Source organism: Pecten maximus, chromosome 15 (genome assembly GCF_902652985.1).
Source record: "Pecten maximus chromosome 15, xPecMax1.1, whole genome shotgun sequence".
NCBI lineage: Eukaryota > Metazoa > Mollusca > Bivalvia > Pectinida > Pectinidae > Pecten > Pecten maximus.
Window position 1 is genome coordinate 23,753,862 of NC_047029.1, and position 26,386 is coordinate 23,780,247.

Genomic DNA, 26,386 nt, shown 5'->3' on the forward strand with positions numbered 1-26,386 from the left:
AAATACTATCAATTCTAGTTGAGAGAGCTGCAACAGTTTCCATAAATTGCCCCCCCCCCCCCCCCCCCCCCCCCCCCCCCCGCCGTGTTAATCAGCAAATTCAAAAGACAAACACCAAAACCTAAACAATAACAAAAACACAAGATGTAACATTATAATTTTGACACTAACAGTTTCTCACGTTTTTATTAACATCCTAAATGGTGACGATATCGAAATTTTTTCTTTATAAACCCATTTAAGAGAGACAAAAAATTAAAGCTGTCATATCTATTGATTTCCTATTCTGTACAATGGGCTACCAAAGCCGCCGTGGTTAACGTTGAAGGAGAGAACCGGAAAGTGAAAGCTGGGAAGACATTACGTGGTGAGTGTGAAATAATCTTCCTATCTCCTCCAACCAGAAATATAAATGTGTTTCGTTTTGGGGGTTTAACATCTCACCTCCGTGCCGAAATGATGGAAAACTTTATAAAATAGATAGCGAGCAATATGACGTCAGAGAGCGGAATAGACCTAATGGTCTTAAATATCTGATCGTCAATTCAAATTGTTTACTACACTCAGTAAGGTGTTTCGTAAGTGGCGTTATGTTGATATCCATGCAGATTCATAAGCCCGGTGGAATTCCTTCGTAGCCAAGGGTGTTAGATTACAGAACTACAAGGCTTGTGAGCTTTAATTTTTTCGAATCCATAAGTCATGAACCACATTTTTTCATCAAAATTCGATTAAAAAATACCTTCTCTCTCTGAATCAAATTAAAATGCATAAATTGTAAACAAGATTTTCTGACAAGAAACCATTGTATCGCTGAGTGAGCTTCAGTGTCGGACGACTGGCGTTCCATACTTTTGTAGGAACTGTCACAAGAACTGGATTTATGGTGTAATTTATACGCCACTCAAAACGTGTTATCTAGCCATGCTGTCCAGGGAAAACGTTCAAGCTAATTATGGATATTGCTCTGGCTTTTATTCCTATATCGGGACAAAATAGTATTCTGTAAGATAAAGTACCAGATTCTGCCATAAAATCTTCACTAATATTAATTCACGACTCAGACCTTGATAAACTCAATGAATTCTAATCTATTTTGGCGTGTTCGTGTTATGGGGAAATCCACAGTATTGGCCAAGTCGTGTCACCAATGGAAAAACATGCTAGAAGGGAAATTCAAATTTTAAAAGCTCTACAATTCATGCTGTCTATAGAAAATGGAATCGCGTGAGGCCAGATCTCTCATACATATGTACCCTATGGGGAGACAAAAATCTTCTGAACCTGTATTTATGTATACTTTGTATGCATACCAATACTTTCATGGCCATGCTTCAGATAAGCGTCTGAGCGGCGGAAGTGAGATGTTCCAGAAAGGGTTGGTGGTGAAATGCGTTAGAGAATGGAGGAGTAATATGCTACAAATAAAGATCCAATCGGTTAAATGGGGGAAAGGGGGAGGGGCTTCAGAGGGGCCCCTGGCGGTCAAAGGGAGAAGCTTCAGAGAAGGGGTCCTGGCAGTAGAAGTGAAAAAATTCCAAGAGCGGCGCAGGCTGTGAATATGAGAAGTTTTTTTTTGGAGAAAGTTCCGGGCGGTCAAAGGTCATCGTTGTACCCACGTGATCTGTCTTCGCATGGCTCCGATCGATCGAGTGAAACGTAGGAAAGACTGTTCAGACCAACAATGGTTAAAGGTATAATCTTTGAGATATTCCAAAGAAGATTCCGGGCGATTAAAGGCGGAGAGTCACAGAAGGGTCCGGACGATGAAAGTCAGAAACTTTAAAGAAGGAGCTGGGCGGTGGAGGTGAGATCCTTTTAAGAGATGTGACCGGTCATTGGAGGCGAGAAGCATCAGAGGAGGGTCATGCATGAGAAGTGATGTGCTTCAGAGGTCTGGACGGAGGGAGTAAGGTGGGCTTCTGGCAACACTTTTGGACACCAAGAACCTTTCTAAAATGCATCTGTCGGTATGAAACACTTCAGGTCACAATAAAACGAAGAACAGAAATGAGATGATATACAGAAAGTATTCTGGTCGCTTGTTTACGCATCCTTGGTATTCGTGCCGCCTGTTTTCCGATCCCTGTGTTCTGTTTTCCCGCCTTTTTCTAGTGCAATTTTCTGGTCGCCTGTTTTCCCGCACCACGTAGTCTGGTCGCCTGTTTTCCCGCACCACGTAGTCTGGTCGTCTGTTTTCCCGTCTCCTATATATATTCAGGTCCTCTGATTTCCCTCACCCTGTATTTTGTCGCTTGTTCCCCCGCACCATATGTTCTGGTCGTTGTTTTCCCGCACCCTATATTCTAGTCGCCTGTTTTCCCACAACCTGTGTTCTGGTCGTCTGTTTCCTGCGCCCTGTATTCGTGCCACCTGTTTTCTTGCGCCCTGTATTCGCGCCAACTGTTTCCCCGCGCCCTATATTTGTTCCATCTGTTTCCCCGCGCCCTGTTTCGTGCCACCTGTTTTTCCGCGCCCTATAATCGCGCCACCTATTTTCCCGCTCTTTATGTTATGGCCGCCTGTTTTCACAGGCCGTATATTTTGCTATCTTGTATCATGGTCAACCGTTTTCAACTTCCTTTATTCCAGTCGTCTGTTTTTCCGCGCCCGGTATTTGTGTGAACTTTTATCCCGCGCCCGGTATTTTTGTGACCTTTTATTCTGCGCCCAGTACTCTGGTCGCCTGTTTTCCCCCCAGATGTACATGTTTCATTCCCAGTCTGCTGATAATCTTGACACAAAGTTTTAATTGCATGTTATGGTTTGGGGAAAATAAAATAAATCATGTTATTTCAATTATAAACGGAGAAATAATAGAGTGTGGCGTCATTGAGATTAGATTAATTTCCATTATATCAGAAGTCGTATAAATAATTCATACGGTATAAAGATAAAATTCAAAATCAATAAAAATCTGTGTATTAATAAACATAAAATAAATGCAAATGCGTGCTGAAATCAACACAATACTTAAAGTTGTAATATTTTTTGAAATATATAATTGAAGAAAATGGGTTTGTTTTTCTGTACATCGCTGTATCTCTGGTTCTTAGAACGCAGTTGTTCGAATTACAGGTTGTACGTTCTATAAACACTGAGAGGTTATCAAGGACGATGTTCAGAAATGTTTGATCCATTGACGGACGATTTTAAAATTCAAGCCGTACCAAAAATGTTTATATATATATTCTATATTTCAAGATCATAAATGTTTTTCCATTTTCTATTCTTTTTTTTCTCTCTCTCATTTTAAAATGTTGTGCTACCGATTATGAGTAATAGCGAGGGGTTAAAATACAAAAGATTAACTTGAATATGTGTTTGATGTTATGGAGATATAACAAAAAACGGAATCTACTGTAAATAACCTGCGAAGTGGTTTATGATAGAGAACACTCCGGTTGTTAGTGTTCTAACTCCATAACATTACTGAAAGTATAATGCCGCTATGTCAGTCAGATAAAAGCGAAGTTGCAAACATTTTTTTGTTTGATTTTGTTATGTACATATGTAGATACAACGTAAAATCATTTTTAAGCCAATGAAAATGCTTGTTACAAGTAAGATTAAAAAATACAACAATGATGTAGATACGCTGATATCGATGATATGGCGGCGTTCCCATTTGTCGAAAAAAAGGCCTGATTTTTTTTAATTTGTTTTTCTGGCCCTGAATACAGGCTTACATATTTTGACATCTATCTGTCAGGATGTCTAAGTCCGCTGTCAGGGCTAAAGAGACCAACCAACCAATTGTTTTCCCATAGACTTTAGTGTTAACGTTTTGGAGTATTTCATTCAAATTCTTGAATTCAATATGACAATTATGGTTTATAACAGTTTAGGGTCTGATTTAACACCTAATCAAAAAAAAAGTTGGGTCCTTCAGCTCAAATTTCCTCCAGAGTAGCCATTTTGAAAATGGGTGAATTTCGCAGTAAAAATTCTCAAAAATCTTAAATGTTTACCTGTTAATTGTTATTACCTGAACTTTTGGGAAAAAAATCAATCGGACTTACGAAATTAATACCAACATTTCTTATTGATAGTTACCTATCAGGCTACATATCTATTTTCTCGCTTCATAACATACTGGCCAATCAGTGGCTGCCAGACATTTTATCCTTGGCTCAACTTTCTATACACAGGGGCTGTTTCAAAAATCTAATTTTTCAATTGGTTGGTTGTTCCCTATAGGAAACTTGGGCTAGGTCGGAAAACAGACAAATTTCTCACGATTACCTCACCTTATTATAGTCAGATACAGTGTACAAGAGAAAAAACATTCTATCATTCTATCATCGAAGGCTTTACCTTAATAAAAACCATTTTCTAATACATCCATTACGTAAACTGATGCGATCAGTGTGACGTGGACGCTATGAAGCGAATATTATTTATTTTGTTATTTATTTTGTTATTTATTTTATATTAAAAACAAACAGCATGCTTTTAAAGCAAATATTGTTCAAACACCTTTATGTATATTATGTTTTAAAGAAAGAGAAACACTTATTCACAGTATATGGGAATGTCAAGAAGTTCAAAAATTACTGAAAAGCTTTGAAGTACTATTAAAAATACTAACTATTCCATTCTCTTTGAATAGAACTTCTTACATATTGGGAATACTAAATCGAACTTGTGCAAATGCTAGAGTTGATAATGAAATAATTTTACTTGTTAAACAATATATATATAGAAGAAGATGTCTTCGTAATTCTCCTCGTTTATGAGCTCTGGTTCATACAATCAGGGATAATTACCAAACACAGAAATATCTATCAAGAAGAAAAGGTCAGACTGAATCTGAAAAATTTGACAGAGAATGGGGACAAATACATGGGTTTACTTGAGCTAGCCTTTTGACTTAACTTATAATTACACTACCATAATATCCTTTCTCTGCTCTCCTTATTTCTCCTTCACATGTATATACTAGAGCAAATTCTATAATATAAATAGTTATGTATGATGGTATATGCATGTTTTCTGTGTTGGTTTAAACTGTATTTTATTGGTTATAGCAATAATACAAATATAAGGATACAAAAACAAGTACTTGGTACTTATACTAATCCGTCTCCTGATGTAGATATAGGCTATGGACCGACATTGACAAAATTAATAATACATATGTCATTTTCTGTGTTCTATCTAATAGGGTCATATGTTCATTATCGGAAAATTAGAAGAATTATATATTACCGATAATAGAGTTACCTCTCACTACAGGAAGAGGAAAGCAATAAGGTTAGCTGAGGCGACCTCACCAGCCAATACATTGTCTGGAATCTATACTGTAGTTGAGAGGTCAACTGTATGTCCATTTTAAACGATACAGTAATATATAGACTATTTAATGCATCTTAATCTCTAGGACATGAGTGGTCGGTCTGTCGAATGGATCCCCATCATTGGACCTTAAAAAAATAATAACACTAATATTTTAGTTTAAAAGCCAATCCGATGACTACAGAGGTCACAGTCGAAATCCCAGTGTTTCAACATTGAAGAATTGCTGTCTGTTCAACCAATATCTTTGTCACCTACGTTTGTAGTCATTAGGTTGCTTTAAAACTGTTTTAGTTCAATTTTATGGGAGGGTAGGCCATATACTGTAAATCACTTAAGTTTTGAGAGTACTTTATTTCGCGAATCACTTCTTCAGATATATTCGTGAATAAATGATTTCGCGATCGCTAAGCTATTGGAGTCATGGACTCCAAGACTCCGATATCGTTAACCGATAGCTTGGCCGCCATGTAAAGGGGTATATTCGGACAAATAATCGCGAAGGATTTTAATTCGCGATTGACGCTTCCTGCGAATTAACGCGAAAATAAATCCCACGCGAAATATAAGTGATTTACACTAGTGTTGCCTATGTCCGTCCGTCCGTCCCGCTCTGAATAAATGACATATCTAAAGACATTAAGTTCATATATACCACAGTATAGTATTACATGTATAACGTAAAATCCTAAACCTGATCACATTGTAGTGGTTACCTGTCGGGGTTCGAGGGTCAAAGGTAGGATGTCCACAAAAGGTAGGAAGTCCACCTTTGACCCCTTTCAATGTCATACCTTGAGAACAAATGGACAGATTTAGTTCGTATTATCAATACACAATATTATCATAACATAATTTCTATAACTGGTCCAGTTCTGATGGACACTGGTCAAGCTTAGAGGATCAAAGGGTCCCTTAAGTTTCTAAGGAGACACTTCGGAATGGAACATAATATGTCCTGTCTCGTTCTAAGTCAACTCCTCCCTTGGGACCCTTCAACAGATTCATAACACAAAGTTCTTTGCGTAGGAGCGGAGTCATCGTGTCTTCCAGCCATTCTAGTTTGCAGATTTCACTATGAATTCAGAGCAGGAAAAAATATTTCGGCTTGTACTTGTCCGAATTACTCTAAGGAAATGATAGAAAATACGAGAATATTTGCACTTGCCAATCAGGCAAGTGAAGTAAGTAGTCACCTATTCATATTCACTTGCCTTCAGACCAAATATACTTGCCCCGGCCATTTCCCCCCTGCTATGATTAGACATTCCTTAGGAAAAAGCAAGCCCCATGTGAACTTGTTTCCGTCCTGCTACTCCCCCAACTACTACTGTATAATCATAGAATATGGAATATCATTTATCACTGATGTAGCTGATTTTTAGCCATACAAAAACTTATTGGGCGGTCATTGATAACACTAAAGCCATATTGAACATATACATGAAATCATTTGACAATATTGCACACTATAAGTTAATACAAATAACTGTAAAATGATCTGGTCGGTATGGCTTGTATAAATTCTGTCTTTAATGCAATAACTCAAACGACGGAGTGTGTTTCTCATCACGCTGGAGACCCGGGTTCGATTCTTATTGTGGCGCTCAGAAGAAACGTGTTTTCTCTGATATTTAAGATAATTAATTCTGATAACAATTTTATATGGATGTAAATATATATATATAGAGCCATGCCCCAACTATATATATCATACTACATACGCATTTCCAGTTAAAATAAAACTGAGATAGACTTACCTGATACAAAGCCGTACTCGATGAACTCTGGACAGTGAATAACCGCCGTTTGTCCAGCGTCCGTTTCATCAAAGCAGCCAAACCCATCCCATGTACTCGGACATGTGTTTTTTCCTCTCGGACGAGCACGTGTCTGTCTATGGCAACATGCCTTGGCTGCTTGGCAACAGGACGTCCACCGGACACAGTCCGCGGGATCTAGAGTACCACATATCCGCGAAGTCTCTCCGGGGTTGTCTATATCCGGGACGGCACTAAAGGTACCATTCACAACAACCAGAAGTGGCGAGCCTCTATTCCAGTCAGGATCTAGAATCATTTTCTTTGAATTTCTTTGTTGAAACAGAAACTTATAACACCATGCACATGTCCACATATTAAATACAGAGACATTTAGATATCCCCCGGAGTCGCGACAGAGTTCCATACCTGGGGACGGTTAGGTACAGGCGGGAAGTCTGGTGCTACGGCGGGCAGCTTTGCGCTCTTTTATGGAGAAATCATACAGTGGTCGATATACTAAATCTCATCACCTAGGAATCGTCTGCAGTACGGAATTCTCGACAAAGTCAGCTATAATGCAGTTATGGTGAATTTATTTTATGTAGATTTATTATATGCAAAAAAGCAAAATAATTTAACTAATCAAATTCGAGTGAATAAAATATTCACAAAACAGAAAAATAGCTTGGCATCTGACGCGCATAAAACTGTATGTTGAACCATTCTACACTGTTCATCGATAATCAAGGACAGTGTGTTCAAACGCGTTATAGTTTCACAGACGGGTTACCCAAAAGATGCGTGTGATAAGTATACGAGTAATGTGCACTTAGGTAATTGGTTTGGTATGTTTAATTATGTTTTTATCATAATGCAACACAATAGGCCCATTTAGGGTTTTTTTCCATTGCATACAACGTGAATGATATATGTTCGGTGAGAAAATAGCTTATATGTGGAATATAATTTATGTCTTGATCTAATTTAATTTAAATATTTCTTGCTATTAAGTAAAACTATTTTTTTGTGAAACCAATGCTTTATGATTTGATTATATGTTACGAGTGCCACATCTATAAGGAATAGAATATTATTATATATATGTATTTCTTTTCTTCTCATGTGTTGTTAAGAAACTCCATCATGTGAACGGGTTTATTTTCCTTTTTTTTTTCTTTTTTTAGATGAAACAAAGACGTCTAAAACGAGGTAGAAGAACTTAATTCCTCTATGGGGGATAAATTTGGCTCTAAATAACTCAACACAGCCAAACTAAATATAAATCACACATGACTTCAGAAATGAATAAAATTGCCAATAAAACGAAGTTCCCTCCATTTACCCTAGTTTCGCGGTATCTGAAAAGCATGATGCAAGACGAAATGTTTTAGAGTTACTTCCCTTTATGGAAACTCCGATAACTTGTAAACAGTTTTCGTCTTTCGTCTGCGGAGCGCGTTTGCTATGAAACTTGACCTGTCAATGGATGTTTGATTTGCCTGAAATACTTTTGATATGGAACAAGAACAGGTAATTGAAAAGCATGGTCCCCAGGGGTAAAATCTAACATATTTGGATTTGTATCTAATTCTGTAAAAGCCTTTTGATACATGAACAAGTGACTTCACTTAAAGTAGGCCTATCAGTATCAGTGATGGACCTTAGCATATTCTTATCCTACTGTTTTATATAATTTCTCCTTTTTCATTTTCTGTTCTTCTGTTCGTTTCATTTATTATATTTTTTAAACAATAATAACCTACACCATTAGAGGAAAATACAGTGGTAGTTTTGGAAAAATGTTATTAGTTTTCCGATTCATTGAGTACCTTAATCATAATCGGAGTCCTGTATGATATTGATAAGTAAATTGTCGAGAGCGAGTCTTTTCACATTTAGGCTATCTAGCAGAAAGACGACTCTTTTCTTTGAAATAACTTTCAAAAAATACATATTTGGGTTTTTATTGGTATATCAAAAGATATCGGGACCTCATTTGTTTTGACACATGTAGTCATATAATGCTATACTAGTAAATTGTTGATCAAATTCAGATTGGTCAAATGTGATTATATAACATTTCTTTATCTTTTAAGAATACCTCACAAATAGAAGAGGGCCAAGATTTGCAAGGATATGAAAACAGCACATCGTAAGTTTCCGGCACAATTAACGATAGGCCTAACACCTATTAGCAAGTGTAGTAGTAGTAGAACTGGACTTGGTTTGAATGCTGTTCCCATGTAGCTCAAACGGCTAGAACGTCTGTTTAGAGTTTGCCGGTCCAGGGTTCGAGTCCCAGTATGGTCATAGCATTTTCCTCTCCTTTTACAAAAGTATCTAGATCTACTGTAGATGGCAATGGCCTCTTGTCACAAAATTATGAGGTACAGTACAAGGCCAGGGTATTATTACTGTTTTGTTTTATTTTTCAGTACCCATGCCTGTACAGTACTTAACTTTTGATTATTTGAAGCATGCAAATTAAAACAGCCAAAAACAAAAGAAAAACATCAATTTATTTTTTTTCATAAGCTGTGCATTCAATTGAATGTAATACAAACTATTTAGAAGGAACCCATTTGATATGAAAAAGACTCCACTTATATATGAAACTCTGTTGCATTCATGGCAAGTGGTAATTTAAGGGTTAGGAGAGGATAACAAAAAAGTTACTGCTTTGGTTAAATTAAAAAGTGATTTACCATTGAACAATTGTTTAGCTTTGAATGTCTCATAAATTGATTATTTCACTAGAATTTCCCATTAACTGGTTAATTTTGGACCACCAGCTGAATACAGCGGATGTATAATAAATTGAATGAAAAAATATTTAACAATTTTAAAACCATTTTTATGAATATTGGACATCAATTTCATTGTTTCAAAGTAAGTTATTTTTGATGTTACAGTTTACTTTATTGATAAATCGCCTGTTGACCTTCCATATCTTGTCTAATGCTGTATATTATATTATAAGTATTTTATACAGTTATGATATTGGAAAATATACTTTAATGGAAATTCTAAATACTTTGATAGTGAACTTAAATACCCTTTTAATGAAAAAAGAACATTTCCAAAATAAACGAGATATTCCCTTGACATTATTAAATTCATGTGTTCAAACAAACATTTCAAGGTATTAATTTTATTTTGAAAAAATCCTGCTGCAATTTTTTTTAAGAAACAAACAATATGTCATAAAAATAATCAGATATTTCTTTAGTGATGATACTAAAAATGTACCCAGCACAAACACACATAATCACCGCTAGTGTTGCTCTGATTAATCAATGATTAGTCGTTTTACCTCTGACTATTACTAATCAATCTTGATTATTTGTGATGATCATGGATTGACTATAAATTTGAAATTTTCAAGATTTACAGCTGACTTCAACAATTGATAAATGAACACTAGGAAATTGAAATAAAAATACATTAAATTATAAAACATCATTATAAACATAGCTAGATACCTTAAATATATCTACAGCATTTTACCAAATTTTTGTTAATGTATTTGCAGATATTTCCCTCTCTGTTCATGATCTTTCATTGATCTTTTAAGAAGTGGTGATGATCGATCATGAAATGTATAATGATTCATAACACTAATCACCACACATAGCCATTTCGCTCACTGAGGAGGCCATCATTATGGCCATAGATGATGATAAACCAAATCAAACATTGAAAATCACTTTGTTACATCAATTTCATTGCTCCCAACTAAGTTATTTTCAATGTTAATTGATAAATGGCTATCTGTTGACCACCCTTATCTTGTCTGATACTATTCTCATAATTACCATAATAAATTATGATATAACAAAATCTGCATTGACATAGCAATTGACTAGTAAAGATTTGATTATTTTCTGTAATGTCACTTTTTATTAACATTTTAGCCAAGAATATTACCAGAAACATGGTGATGAAGAAAGTTCCTCATTCAGGACAACACAGAGAGAAGATGGCTATTTACAGGAACAGGAAGTCATTGAGGCCTGTCAAAGTATAAACACGTCACCAAGGAAACGGAAAATAGATGTATGGCTTGGCAAGGACTTTTTTAATTTTCATCACCTGCTACTAATGCAACGTTAAAGTTGATCTAGGTCATGTATGTGGATGTTGAACTGAATACATGTTCATTCAAATATGAGAGTAACAAATTTTGTAAGCCTTCATCCAACAATACTTAAATATACTGGCACAGTATTATGACTCTGGGCCTTTTAGTTAATGGATTAACACATTTGACCTCTGACCTTGAGAGTAGGTCAAGGTTATTCATTTGACCAAACTTTGTAGCCCTTCATATATGTACTGACACATGCTACTAGCCAAATAACATTACACTGAGTCTTCTGGTTGGTGAAAGGAAGTTAAAGAATTTAACACAATTCAGGCTTGTGTGATTATATACAGGACAACAGATTAAAACAAATATGTTGAAAATCATTTTGCAATTCCCACCCACAGACCAAAACCTAGTGTGTATCTCCTTTACCCCCACCTCTTTCTGTTTTAAGTTTCAATTTGATAATTAAATACTTAGGTTTTCATCATCCTTTCAACAGCAAAAGAGTGCAAATATTGACTGTTGAATAGCAATTAACAGAAATGATACCTAATAAGTGTATCATTGATTCCTAAAGCTCTTCAAATTGCTGAATAGGTTGTCAGTTTTTCAATGAAAATTAATTTAATTGAAAATTAGCAACTACTCTTAATTGAAAAAGTAACATTTTGCCTGTACATCTATGTTTCTATTGATTTTTGTGAACTTTGAAGTTTTCTAGGTTAAGACTTTGCTGATGAGAATAAAATCTCAAGTATGTACAGAAATGTCTTCCCATAATGTCCTTTTTTTTCGACAAAGCCATGTAAGGTTGGTTTGCAAAATCTGCGTCATATAGTATTGAAGTAAATGCAGTAATTTTTATGATTGGTAAGAACTTGTTAGTTTCCAATTATGCAGTCAGACTGGTTTAATCAGACTGCAATATCTACGTCCAACGCTATCAAAGTAATTGCAGTAATTTTTAGGATTGGTCAGAACTTGTTCATTTCCAATTATGCAGGCAGACCGGTTTAATCAGACTGCAAAATTTACGTCGCACTCTATTGATGTAAATGCAGTAATTGGTCAGAAGTCGGAACCTCTAACTTTTTTTCAATTATATGGTCAGACTGATGGAATTAAACATAAAAATGTTCTTTCTCTCTCTCTTTTTAAATACAGACTAAACAAATCTGTATGTTAATAATATGATGGCATTGATATTAATAGAAATTCTGCATTTTTATATTAGAAACTTCATTTTTCTCTAAACAAAATGGCCGAGCTTTTAATCAATTATCCATGAGCCAGTTGATTGTTCAATCAACTTTGCCGGTTATTATTTTTTAAGATATTTCTTTTTAATTACTATAGTGCTTAGAAATTTAGAGTAACCAACCAAAAAATAACCAGTCAAATTAACCCCAATTTTGGAGTAATTAAAGTATTATGTGTTAACCAAATCAGTTTTTGTGTCCTACTTTACTTAAAGATTGACCTTAAATGATACAATACAATGTAGTTTCTAATTTATAAAGTTAATCTGCCTCAAGATGCTCTTGATCAAGTGGCTTGACAAGAGTTATCTCCCTTACACTAGTCAAACATGTGGAAGCTATAATTACAACCAGTCAAAACAGAAAAAATAAGCTTTCAGTATTGTTTAGAGGAATAATTTTACATGCTCTGGTGTTGTATTTTCATATTTTTGATAAAACGATGGAGGCAATATATATTTGAATTGATAGTTTAGATTATAACTGAACAGCAGGGAAAATGTTATGAACTTTTATAAAAATTGATTCAAATATTTCGGTTTCTCTTGCAGAAAGATGGTTTTGTAACTCCTGCCACTCCAGATATCCCAAAGTCATCCTGCCACTATGGCCAAACCAAACAAATGAGAATAGATGGCATTACAAACAATGGTAATATTATTTGCCTTATTGTTAAGGCCCTGTATCGAAGATAATGGTGCCCTATTGTAATCACTTTGTCTGTCTGTCTGTCTGTCTAGACATCTGTCTGTCCATCAACAAATTTTACTCCTGGCTATGATGTTAACATTTATGGACTGATTCACATAACACTTGAGTCTAGATGTTGAGTTCACGAAAATGCACAGTAAGCTAAAAAGTCAAGGTCAACTGTTAAGGTTATCAGGCTTTTCACAGATGAACATTTTGTTATCACATGGTGAAGCAAAGTTGTTCAGAATTAAACAATGAGTTTAATGACTAAAGGTCAAGGTTATCAGGTCAGACGTCAAGGTCCAATTTTGACTTTTCACTTCTTTTCACTCTGAAGTAATGTTTTTGTTGGAATTTAGCAAGGAGTCATTTGACCAAAAGTCAAGGTCAAATGTCAAGGTTATCATGCTCAAAGGTCAAAGTCAAATTTTGCATCTTTTTACTGATGGAAATTCTATTATGACACAAAAAAGCAAAACTGTTTCCAATTACCTTCACAAGGAGTCTACTGACCAAAGGTCAAGGTCATCCGGGCAGAGGTCAGGGTCACTGGGTCAAAGGTAAGCTCAATTTGTGTAGCTCTTTAGGTTATTTGGCCGGAAAGGTCAGGATTACCTATAGCCATCATGCTCCGTCCATCGTTGTGGGAAGGCAATCATATTCTATATAAATGAGGCTAGTTTGACCCCTGTGGCCAGAGTGGCAGGGCCCCAAAAGGGCTCTTTGTAACCCTACACCTTGTTAACTCTTTTGATTTTTGATTACGTCCAAATTTGGTGAAAAACATCATTGGGGGAAGTTAATCATTTTATATAAATGAGGCTGGTGTGATCCCTTGGGCCAGTGGGGTGGAGCTCCAAAGAGGGAACTTAATGAAATTTTGCTTTTAAACTTTACTCCTCCTTAACCCTTGGTGGATTATAAACAAATTTTATGTGAAACGTTTTAGGGGAGGACAATCATAAGGGGAACTTTGATGAAATTTTGCCTTTAAAACCCTACTCTTTCTTCAACTTTGAGTGGATTACAACTAAATTTGCTGTGAAACATCATGTTGGGGAGACCAATCATATTTTATATAAATGCGGCTCGTGTGACCCATGTGGCCCACCTGGTGAGGCCCTTAAAGGGGAACTTTGCTGTAATTTTGCTTTCTTTTTCATTATAATCATTCAATAGTCAGATGACCATTAAGGGCCATTTCCCTTTTGTTTTTCATAAACATTTTCTTTTGACACTATGAAGCAGTGTTTGTTAGAATTAAACAATGTGTCAGCTGACCAAAGGTCAAGGTGAAATTCTGTAGTTTTTCACCGACAAACATTTGGTTATGAACATATGAAGCAATGTCGGTTGGATTTTAACAAAGAGTAAAATGGTCAAAGATCAAGGGCACTGGTCAAAGGTCAGACTTGAATTCATATCCTTCCACTGATGAATATTTTGTTTGGATGCTTTGAAGAAGTGTTGGTGAGAAATTAATGAGTCAACTGACAAAAGGTCAAGGTTTCAGGGTCAAAGGTCATGTTCCATCTGTCATGGCATGATGAACCAAAGACACAGATCATTTGGTCAAAGGTCATGGTCAACGTTATATACTGTTGAACATTTTATTATGACATTATGAAGCAAAGCTAGTTGGAATTAAACAAGGAGTCAACTGCCCAAAGTTCAAGGTCTGGTTCAAAAGTGAAGGTAATTGGATTATAGTTTGTTAGTTTATCACCCCTGAACAGCTAGTGTTATGTTGAGGCAGGAATTATTGTAGTAGATAGTGGCTACTTTACTGTATGACATAGTGCCATGGGTAGGAGTATCAAACCACTCACCTGAGATCTTCACTTGAGGTTATATGGCCAACACTATAAGCAAGTGATATGAGCTATATTGTAGCCCCTGCTGGATTAAAGGTCGAAGTGGATCTCTGCCTATGACCTTGGCTCATGATGGGGAAGGTTTTGAAATAAAACAAATAAAAAAAAACAAATGAAGATTGCACCAGTATTTTCATTTCTTTTAGCCCAGCAAATATTGAGGTGGAAGGAAACAATAGTCACATCATAGTAAATGTGAAATGTATATTTTGCTTTCTTGCAATTATTTTTGAAGTCCAAATGTCAAACATCAAATTTAGCTATATCGACAGATGTTTTTTTGATGATTATGGGGATACATTGCCACAATAAGGTACCCTTGCTGACCTGACAGTTTCTAGTTTGTTCTACATGTATATATTGATTTGTTTGAAACTGTTTTTGCTACTATATAGTGTCCTTTGATTGGTTTTTCTATGTTTTTCTTTCCTAATATTACACTAACTATAAACATCGCACTTCAACTTTAGCCAGTTAACAGGTTTACCCCAGTATACATGCTTTTGTTCTTTCGTAAAGACATATTACAGCTTAAATGGCAATACACAAAGAATAGTTAATTATATGTAATCTCAGTATGATGGGCTTTTTAAAGAGTTATTGCCCTTTGATTCTCACAGCGTTTTAGCTTATCCTGCGATCTCCTTTGGACATAAAGTTTGGTTTCAGAAAATAAAGAAAACAAAAACAAAACCAAAAAATATAATAATAGTTGTCACACCAAGGCATTATTGTTTGTTACATAACATCAGCAGAAGTTAAGGTTGATAAAAGTCTCTATTATTTAAACGAATAATTGATAAAAGTACTTTCTTTAATGTGTCAGAAGGTGAAGGATACAGTTTGGATAATGTTGTTAACCACGTCACTGGCCAGCTACAAGACGAAAATTGTACAGTCAATCAGATGCCCTCTTCTTCACAAAAGGTCCTACATTCATTCAAACCCATTGTCGACGTCATGAAAGGTAAAGCAACACAATTGATATTACATTAAATGATGATGAAAATGTTCACCCAAAAGAAACTGTTGACTTTCAAATAAAAAGTTCTTTGGAAAGTTTGCCAGCATCACAACTGTTGGGTTATTATCTTTAATTTTAATATTCATAATATTCAATCTGGTCTGGGTCTGTTAAAAAACTATTAAATAGCAGATACATCACGCCTAAGCTATTGTGCTAGATGGTAGAATTGTTCGAATTGGAATGGAGTTGATTAGAGTTGTCTTTCTTTGCATCGTTTGTGACAACAGTGCATGGCACCAAACGTAATCGATTTCTTCCTGGTAAGGATACCCATTTTATTGTTTGAAAGAACTGATTAAAACACAGTGAAAATATAATAGTTTTTTTTCCCAATTTCTATAATTTTTCTTCTTTTTTTCTCTCTTGATATTTTCAATTTTATTGGAGTTACTTTTTTACCATGGAAAATTGATATTAGTATACTGCAATTGCCCAGTATTAATTCTACTTGTCGCATGTAAATAACATATGCTCATTTCAATTACATATTTACCCCTCACGACATTTGATAGGAAAAAGGGATGTCAAAACCAACTGAATATGATGTAATGGTATAAAGTCCGATATTGTGCATGAAAATACTGACAGTATTTATCAATACAGACTACCACTTTCTAGTCAAGAATTTGAAGTTGTGAAAGTCTAGAGGAATTGACTGTTTTAACTGTTCAAAGAATTAAAGATGCAGATGTTAGCTGTAGGAGTAAAAAGATTACTTATTTCTGTTTCAGATTTGTCAGAAGAATCTAAAAATGTACATGACCAGTTTTCCAATATGTTCAGGTAGGTAACGATACGATATTCATTGCTTATCCAAGCAACAAAATTTTCTTAAGGGGCCTAGGCTAGGCCTATGATTGGAATATGATGACATTTGTTTTATGTAACCAGCTTTGTCCTCTGATAGATCTGAAATTCATACATCAAACACATTTTTCTCCAAATTTACTTCAATGGAAGGAAACTTCACATCTTAATCATCTTCATCCCTAGATCAACAGCAAAACCCAAACAAACAATTATTATGCTGGTATATGTTAAAATGACCCATTTCTAATTACCCATGACTAAGAAAATCCTTCTTCGAACCCCCATTGATGACGCCATAGAAAAATAATATACCTACCTCAAACACGTATCTGCGCACTATACATGAGTGCGCATTATACGCGAATATTTACGGTATTCTATCGCAATCCCTGACCATATTGACACCTCCTGGGGAATTTCTAGGACAATGGGGATCATGTGTTGTAACTACATAAGGGCACAATGAAGAATTCAGAATAGTTTTGTGAAACAGTTGTTTTTTTCAGTTTCTGATTTATCACCATGCCTTGATGATAATGAATGAGTCATAGTGTGGGACGTATGCCTATAGATAAAGCTAAGGTTTCTTGAAACAACCGAATTGTGGCTTAATCAAATTTAGAACATTATCGAGGTTTTTTTTCCCAAACATTCACTGATAAGTGTTACATGAATTGAAACATGAAAATATTCGCTATTTTGTAAAAACCTAAAAACAGCTTACACATTTGGTGCGATAAAAAGATTGCCAAACAATTATGATTACATTAGCAAATGGGGTAAGGACAACAATATCAAGAAACTGTATGCATCATTGCAATAATCATTTTAAGTTTCAGAAAAAGCTAAAATCTTTTCATAAAATATATTAATTATGTAGTATACCAATGGAGCTTCGTGTATTATCGTGCATTTTAAGTAATGTAGTGAATTTTAACTTACATTTTTAGAGAAATACATTATGTTCAAACCTGAATTAATTACAGACGTCGGCGTCCGTAATAGCAATATTCTGGTTTGGTCACTGAATGCTTAATAACAGTTTTATTCTCTCTTTGTTTGTTTAAATCATAGTTTGTTATGTTTAAGTTAAGCAAACTAATTGGGCACAAGTTATGTTAGATTATTGAAGCCCTCTTCTCAATTAATACATATAAACAACGAGACATCGTTAATGTATCTATTTATACACGTTATATAGCCAAACAATAGATTTATCGAAGGAAAGAGAAAGAAAACTATTCTACAATTAATACATACAAACAACGAGACACCGTTAATGTATCTATTTATACACGTTATATAGCCAAACAATAGATTTATCGAAGGAAAGAGAAAGAAAGCTATTCTACAAAAGGCATACAGATAAATCGCATCTTGAAATACGGATTTAATAGTAGCCATAATGTATGCTGAATAAAGAATATAAAATTGTATCATATAGAGGAGATGTTGAGAAAATCAAAATTGACCTGAATAAGATACAGAACGGGAGGTGTTTTAATCCCGTAATTAAATCACATTTTTCGTATTGGATCATTTCAGATAGATTCTGTTGACTTGTTAGACATCTGATAGTTTTATATTGAATTATGTGTGACGTCATTGTTTTATTTGCCAAGTATTTCTGTAATTCGAATCTTCTGTCAATTGTTTACATACTTATACAGACGAAAACTAAGCTTTCCATTGTGAGAAATCTCAACTCGATTAACATCAACAAGTAGATATGCTTTAAAGAAACATTTTAATTGTCAGAATTTCGTAAGATAGTTTAATCCTGGTTATGCAATGGACTGGATGAGAAGGCAAATATGAAATAAAAGTTTATTTTTCAACAATCAAATTTTTGCTTTATTTTAGATAGGATATACTGTAATAAACAAATGACAATTTTATGGCTCGTGTTAAAATTAAATATTTTACACAAATGTGGAAAATTTGCATATGGAAATATCCAGTTTCGTATATTTTAGAAGTTCATTTGTATATGATTTGATGTTTGCGGTTGGAATGTATTTAACTGTGATAGGATATGACATTTTGAGTTTCAAATATTGAACAATTAATCTAAATGGTATGCATATTACACACCCGATGTCGATTTTAAAAGTTCTTTCCTTCCAGGGAAAGTGAAGAGTACGAAACAATTTGTCCGGAAAAGTTGGACAAGCTGATTGGAGAAGCGACAGCACTGGAGGAGAACCTAAACCAACAGAAACAAGTGTTGTGTAGTAGACTGAAGGCGTTGTCGCGTACACTGCAGCTACTGTGATGTTGTCTGTCGTAAACGCTAATGTTTCTCTGAAGTTATCTGTGTAGTTGACTGTCCTGTACACTCTAGTTTCTGTGACGTTATCCCCATCCCCGACAGAAGGAGTTGTCGAGAACTCTTCGCTTATTGTAAGGTTCTCTGTGCCACCAGCTGTAAGATCTGTCGTGTACATATCAGTCAATTTTTCAGTTGCTGTTTAACCTTGCTACCATTTATGTGGTATTGTGAAGGTCATGAGGAGTAATCACAGTTTCCGTTATTTTCACCTCATTGCAGTAATTTTAACATTAAGATAATAGCAATTACCTGTGTTATATAGACTTATTGTTGTTGGATATTTCTTGACTACCGTAGATATGTTTGATTTAAATGTGTAAGAGGCGTAATGTGATGACCTTATGACTATCGTAAACTATTAATAACTATTACATGTAATAAAAATTCATGTTTACTGAATGCAAAATAGAACTAGCATTTATTTGTTATGTATTTGATTAAATTGATTGTTTCCTTTGTCATATTTTATAATAGATAATTGAAAACTTTTGCAATTGAAATATCTATGAACCTGCAACAAACTGATTACTGTTGCATACAATCGCTCGTTTTAGAAACATGCAATCCTGGTTCACTGTACTTTGTTTTTATTACTTTTAGATGTCGGATCTACAATTTATGTTTCAAAACAGAAATTATCCAAGGAAAGAAAAAAACTCGTTTTGATGATAGAATTAGTTCTCTAAAGATAAATATGTAAATGTTATGGTATTCTTACTAATGCAGTGACTATTAGTTCACAATAACATTAGTTCACAGTAACAATAACACTGTGAACATTCGAAGTTTAGACAGTAACAGAAGAAAATATTCATGGATTAAGAACTGTAAGCTATATGTATAGAGGATATCTAACAGTGTCTTCAGTAATACCAAATATATTTCACTCGTGTGGCTAATATTTTGATATTTTTCACGAGTGCGCAGGGAAATATATTTGGTATTACTGAAGACACTGTTAGATATTCTGTTTATTACATTTTTGATCAACGAAAAACCTATCCCGTATGCTAACTAGGCCTACAGCGAAAGTTTGCATACAAAAAAAGTAGTTCTCCCTGTCCAGGTGCTGACATATATGTCGGGCTTTCTGATTGGTCAATTATTTTGGTATTTCCTAATCATTAATTTGATTGGTCAAATCAGCAAAAGTGATATTTTTTACTATAGAATGAATAATTTTTGATATTTTTCTGGTAAAAATGTAATAAATATATTTAGCATATTTTTACGTAAGTACCCCCAACCCCATCCCTTTTATTTCAGGCACCGTTCATGTCACAAATATCTGTCTTTATAATGTAGTAGATATTCCTTACGAAACATAATGATGGCAACTTATACGATGAAGTTATAGATGTAAATCATTTGGCTTACTAAACCAGTTGGAACTTTATATGTCATACAACTTGTATTATCTTAACCTACACATTTGCAAAATCATATTAAAGTTCAAAATTCTAAAAAGGTTGTTTAGAAAAAGGGGAAAAAAGAAGGAAAAAAAAACAATTACAGCGTCTTTTCTCATTATGTTTATCTTCAATTTAATACATGTTTATCGTCATGAAACAAACTTCCTTTAATTATTTCTTTTTATACTGTACGTAACATACCACTATCAAAATGTACCGTTTCATATTTGACCATTACTCCATTTCATGAAAATGCTCCCGTTTCGTTAAAATTTCAAGAGCAGTTTTACAGGTATTTCTCCAATTTGATTTGAAATAAATACCCGTTCATTGGAAAATCAGATGATTGTTCGAAATGCATACACATGAGAACGGTACATTTAAAAAAGTAATTGTATGTCTGATTAAGCTAGTCGTATTATTTTGCTTTGGTAAATAGAACATGCCGTATATTAACGTATTCAATTTGATATATCGTGATGTCATGAAATGGGACGAATGCAGTGCTGTAAACGACTAGTCCAATTAGAGAAGTTTTCAGTTATGTTGGATCTAAAGCGAATCATGATCAGTTCTGGCCGTTGTGTTCAAACACTCCAATTGCTTCTCGTTAACAAAGCTTTTCCGTACAGACTGTTATTGACATGTTGACGTAAGGAAACCAATGGATTAATAAAAACAATGGGTTTTTACTATAGCATTGACTACTGTTACTATTTCCGGTCAGTACTGGCACACAACCTCGGTAATTCGTACTTGTTAAATATCTCCATCATATCAAATATCAACACCCTTTTAGTTTGGTTTAATCGCATCTTACATAAAACCATTCTCTTTTTCTTCTTTTTTTTTTGGCAAAACTTTGAATAAAAAAATAAATGAATTGATATGAAAATATAAAATCAAAAGAATGTTTTCAATGAAAAATCAGATGTAGGATAATGCATTTTGTAGGCTTTTTAACAAACAAATTATATTTATATTTGGTTTGTGTCTCAAAACGCAAAGCCCAAATCAACTTTGATATTATTTTTCTTCTGACGTTTTCCTCGAGTTGTTTAGTATTCCATTACCAGTTAAATAAAATTGCTCGGAATTTAAACTGTACTGTTAAAAAGAGATTATTTTAACACATTTATAACATTAAAGGTACTGTTATTTTCATGTAAATTGGATATTCATTAAATACGTACAATTAATTACCTCTTGGATGTCTCCTGAATAGGTTTTACATGTAGACACTTCCCCCAAAATTACTGTTTGTTTAACAACCGGACTTTATCGAAATCATGATAGTTGAATGATATTTGGTTACACCCCCACATTTCAACATATCCAATAGTAACGCTAGTCTATCCGATCGGTTATAGCATTTTTATCAATACACATATAATGATACTGCCTTTTTATTGCAAGGTAAAGAAAAGAATTGTGGCAAAATATGGTAATTGACAATGTTTTATTTTGCAGTATTTACAACTGTCAGAGAAACATATTGGGCACAGATGTTTCCCATATTTCAACATTAAATATGATTATATTACGTATAATAATGTTTAATATTATTGAATATCTTTTCACTCATTGATTATAAGAATCATTATATCACATATTTGTGTCTTTGATATGATTTTCTTCCTGAATTCGTCGGATATGGATAAGCACTCGAACCGTTTCAAAGTGGTGCAATGTTCTGTGATATTTCCAGGCTAAGTATCAACATGTATTCTGGTTATAAGCATTTGGGGCAGGACGTCGCCGAACACCAAGACTTTCCCATTTCACCCAAGATAGTCTCGCTGTCAGATCTGAAAGATGAAAAGGATATGGTTTCAGTTTCTGTTTAAATATAATTATAATCGACAGAAATTAAAGTACAGTGTGTGGATTTGGAAATAGAAATAAAAACAGAATGTCTGTTTTCGTAATCGCAACATGTCCGAGCTAGACGAACAAGCAGATGATTTATTTTCTCATAATAATTCCTAAAATAAAATTGTAAAATAACAACATTAGGCAATTTTGTTGAGGTTTGCCTGGACACGTTTGATTGTAAACCAGATCAGGCTAAAGATTGACGTCATTTATAATATTTTCAAATAATTCACGTTTTTTCCGAATTCATAGTTCTACAGTTTTACGATTTCAATCATTTATTTGAAAATATGTAATATTAACGATGAACGTAGCAAATATGTTTGAAAACAATGACACTAAAGGGTCTATATGGGATGAGCCTATTAAAAAGCAGTTTTCCTGCAATACAAGTAAATATAAAGTAAATAACAGCATTTAAGCAAATCTGACTAACATTGTGTTTTACATAATTAATTATGAATTTTTAGTTCAATATCTATATTTAATTGTAGTCAGTAGTATTAAGTTATCCTTTTCATCCATAATTATCGATGATGTTATACATATGAATTTAGAAGAAAATAACACCCCAAAAATTACAAAAACTATTTAAAAAATCGTTGAAGCCGTATTTATTTCATAGATTGCCGGATCATTAGAAAGGAAATCAAATTAATAGGCATTATTATTGTCCAATGTTTGATATGCGAATTATCTTTCATTATAATTCAATGTAAAAATGTTGTACAATCATTTTAACGAATGACAATTTACATAAAAAGGTGAAATATAAAAGTATTTTTACTGATGACACGTCAAAAATATCAAAATAAAACATCAACTGAAATATATACGTAATTATAATTTTCATGTTCTAATGACGTTTATCTGGACGAACCCATTAACTTGTAGCTATTACAGGATGACATTAAAACGAAGTTTCGGTTAAAACAAACGGTTATAACTTTTATTGCAATGATAACCTACTGTTCCGTTATAGTAATACTAGTCGAAGTATGATTAACTTTTCATATTAAACATATTACATTATTCGTATTTAGGAACATAATAATCGTTTAACAAATTAACACGTTATTCAATTTTTATAGACTTCATTGTCCATTTTTTGTTTATATATATTAATGATTATAAAAGGTTGCACGAAAGTCAAACTGCAAAACAAAGACTCTTCTTTTCATTTGGAACATAATTTAATAACAAAAGAATGATATGTTGCAGCACGTCTCTTTACTAGAAAAAAAATATTCTTTTTCACTCATTCCTGTTTAATGCGGTACGTATTTTCACGAAAATCTCTTTTTTTTTTCAACCAACTTTCTCTTTATTTAAAGCATAAATGAATAAAAATGATAAAATTAAGACATGTAAAATTCTCAAACATTCATTTAATGTTAAGATATCTAATCTGCTGAAGAACGGAATAATATAATTTTAAATTATTTGCTATTCTAATAATTGAGCGAGAAACATATTTCGTCAATCACAATTAATATAGCAAATGACTTTACTCGACTCGAGTACATATTTCCTAAACTTTCAAATTCGTAATAAAGCCTGTAGAGGGATATCATTTATAGCTATTATACCTGAGCACACAAACACTTAAACAATGGGATTTTATCGTTGTCTTTTGTTCTGTGTAAGTCTAATTTATTGGATTAGATTATTTCAGCATGTATAGCGCCATGTAGAATCAAAGAGATGTTCGCAATAGTTTACAAGTTACTATTATAGTGTTTAATTTCTAGTTAAATAGTATTGAACAAAGCAAACAATTTCTGTAGAAATATAACATTTAAATATATACATATATAAATCAAACGTCCGCGAATCGTTAATCATACAGGTGCTTTTTGGATAATATGGATGATATCAATTAGGGAAATTAAAGTAGGCAACTAACAGTATCCAATGATTGGCATATTTGTCAAATATAAGTAAAAAAAATAATTCTTTTGTAACCAAATATATTTTTGAGTTGATTTTATTAAAAAAACCAACATTGCGCTAAATTAAGATCGCGCAAATTAAAGCTAAAGCACATTGTTTCAGTGGTAAATATCAGATGTGCAAATTCATTATTGCGATAATCGGTTAAAGTTTTTTTTATTTTGCGCTAAAATTTAAAACTGCAAACAATATGCACGTTTTTCCTGTAAAACATGAAACGTTCCTTGCGTATAATGTTTCGTTGTTTTCGCGGCTGCTTTGAAACCACGAAAATAAATACGAAGAATACCGGTGTATGTATCATTAATATATTATTGATTGAGGGCTATATAAGTGTCTTGACACTTGTTTCTGATTCCGTTTTGTATTATTTATAAGTTACATATATATATTGTTAATTGAAAATTGACAAATAAAACACAGTTTAAACTAATCACGAGTTTGTACCCACGAAATAATTTGAAAGCTCCAAACCTACGAAAGAAAGTGCACACAAGCAATAGTATTCATGTTATACAGTAATAGAATTTATCTAATTCTACACAATCTTCTAAAAAAAATGAGCAACATTTACACACTTACCACTAGTATTCCACTGTGCCTGTCGTTGTCCACCCTCACATGTCCTCAGACATTGCTCCACGTAATCCACGGGGTCGTGAGCATCATCATCCAGCATGTCCCGCAACAGCGCTATATAGGCTATAGCAAGACGAAGCGTGTCGATCTTAGACAAACGCTTCTCGTACGGAAATGTTGGTACGTGAGAACGGAGTTCTTCAAATGCAGAATTTATGCTCAGCATCCTCTTTCGTTCACGAATGTTTGCAGCGTGGCGTTGGGGTTGCGTTTGAAATTCGTCGTCGTATTTCAAAGACTCTCGTTGATGACGTAGACCGTCGAGGAAGTAGTCTTCGGAATGATCAGGGCTGCTTTCCTGGTGTTGAACGTAGGGATCACAGTGAGAAGGGCCAGAACAAAATGACGTCGGTAGAAATAATTTGTTTGCAACTCCCTCCAAACTACACGGTCTTGGATCGCACAAGGTTTCGATTTCCTCTTCAAGACTTCGACAGTAATTATAAAATTGTATCGGAATGTCTCTAGCAAGTTCCATATCAAAGTTCAACAGAAAATCGAAAATCTTTACGGTTTTCCGAAAGATTTGAAACCATTATTTCCAGATGTAGGACAATGAGAGTTTTCAAGAAAATTCAACAGTTGCTGCATACGAGACAATTTGTCTGCATGTACGTATAACGAATGAAGAATTAAATTCTAAAGACTGCATTACTTGACTAAAGTTTTCATGACTAATAAAGTTACTTGTTATTCTAAGTAAAACCTAACCGGTATAGAATCTATTTGTAAAATCAGTCCCGCAACAACAGACGTTTAGCAAGATTGCTGGCACATCCAGAACTGGGAGTGTCCTTATATATGCTGGGAATTGTATTTTGATGAGATGTCATCTTCAAATGTGGAGTCAATTAAAGACTTGATGAAGTTCTGGGGTTGTGTATAACGGTAGTGTGTACAAGTCCGCCGCGAGGGGGACAACAACCTTGTTCACTGCTCTAAACACACAATCAAGTACCTTGGAGTCTTTCTGACGTGGGACAATAGGCATTGTCTCCGGTAAGGCACTGGGAACAATACGCCCCGAAGACACCCGCGGTGCAGACACGAGATGGCAGCCGAACGGATATATCGTTAAACGGCCTAATTGAATGTCAGCGATTGGCTGAATGAATGGTCGCGTGCAAGTGATAGCGCACGGGGAGCATAGAAATTTGTCAAACTGGATGGTCTTTCTGAGATAATAATTTGTAGTTTTAGTGAAAAGGCCTTAAAAAGGTGTTATGAAAACATTTCTGAAAACAGATAACGGTTGATTACACTTAATTGTGTTTCAAGCATTCCTACATACGTTTGGAAAACTGGCTGACATGTTGAAGAACTCTCACTTGTGTCAGAGCTAATGTTCCAGCCTCTTGCTG

General features: G+C 34.3%; 3 protein-coding genes across 3 annotated transcripts in view; 1 reads left to right on the plus strand and 2 right to left on the minus strand.

The window, feature by feature from the left end:
* Positions 1–7,500, minus strand: part of LOC117344314 (calcitonin gene-related peptide type 1 receptor-like) — a 62,009-nt gene extending 54,509 nt beyond the window's left edge. Inside the window, exon 1 of the mRNA XM_033907025.1 lies at positions 7,059–7,500. Coding sequence (XP_033762916.1) covers positions 7,059–7,485 — 427 coding nt within the window. The 5' untranslated portion in view covers positions 7,486–7,500. The remainder of the gene's footprint in view (positions 1–7,058) is intronic.
* Positions 7,501–8,482: 982 nt separating this feature from the next.
* LOC117344277 lies at positions 8,483–20,059 on the plus strand. Its single transcript, XM_033906969.1, has 7 exons — positions 8,483–8,591; positions 9,158–9,213; positions 10,976–11,117; positions 12,962–13,061; positions 15,804–15,944; positions 16,736–16,787; positions 18,942–20,059. The coding sequence occupies exons 1-7, from the start codon at positions 8,577–8,579 to the stop codon at positions 19,087–19,089; spliced, it is 654 nt and encodes a 217-aa protein (XP_033762860.1). The 5' UTR covers positions 8,483–8,576; the 3' UTR covers positions 19,090–20,059.
* A 1,939-nt stretch (positions 20,060–21,998) lies between these two features.
* Positions 21,999–25,984, minus strand: LOC117344278 (helix-loop-helix protein 13-like). The gene is made up of 2 exons (XM_033906971.1): positions 24,969–25,984; positions 21,999–22,366 (listed from the first exon to the last, which is right to left on the minus strand). Exons 1-2 carry the CDS (start codon positions 25,501–25,503, stop codon positions 22,275–22,277), a joined length of 627 nt encoding a protein of 208 aa, XP_033762862.1. The 5' UTR covers positions 25,504–25,984; the 3' UTR covers positions 21,999–22,274.
* Positions 25,985–26,386: the final 402 nt, after the last annotated feature.

What these genes read in the sequence shown, in the direction of transcription:
- LOC117344277 (XM_033906969.1), top strand. An exon ending in GGATATGAAAACAGCACATC is followed by an intron (nt 9,214 to 10,975) that starts GTAAGTTTCCGG and finishes TTAACATTTTAG; the next exon opens with CCAAGAATATTACCAGAAAC. An exon ending in AGATGGCATTACAAACAATG is followed by an intron (nt 13,062 to 15,803) that starts GTAATATTATTT and finishes TTAATGTGTCAG; the next exon opens with AAGGTGAAGGATACAGTTTG.
- LOC117344278 (XM_033906971.1), bottom strand. Translation starts at nt 25,503, where the DNA reads ATGGAACTTGCTAGAGACATTCCGATACAATTTTATAATTACTGTCGA. An exon ending in GGCACAGTGGAATACTAGTG is followed by an intron (nt 22,367 to 24,968) that starts GTAAGTGTGTAA and finishes TTCATCTTTCAG; the next exon opens with ATCTGACAGCGAGACTATCT.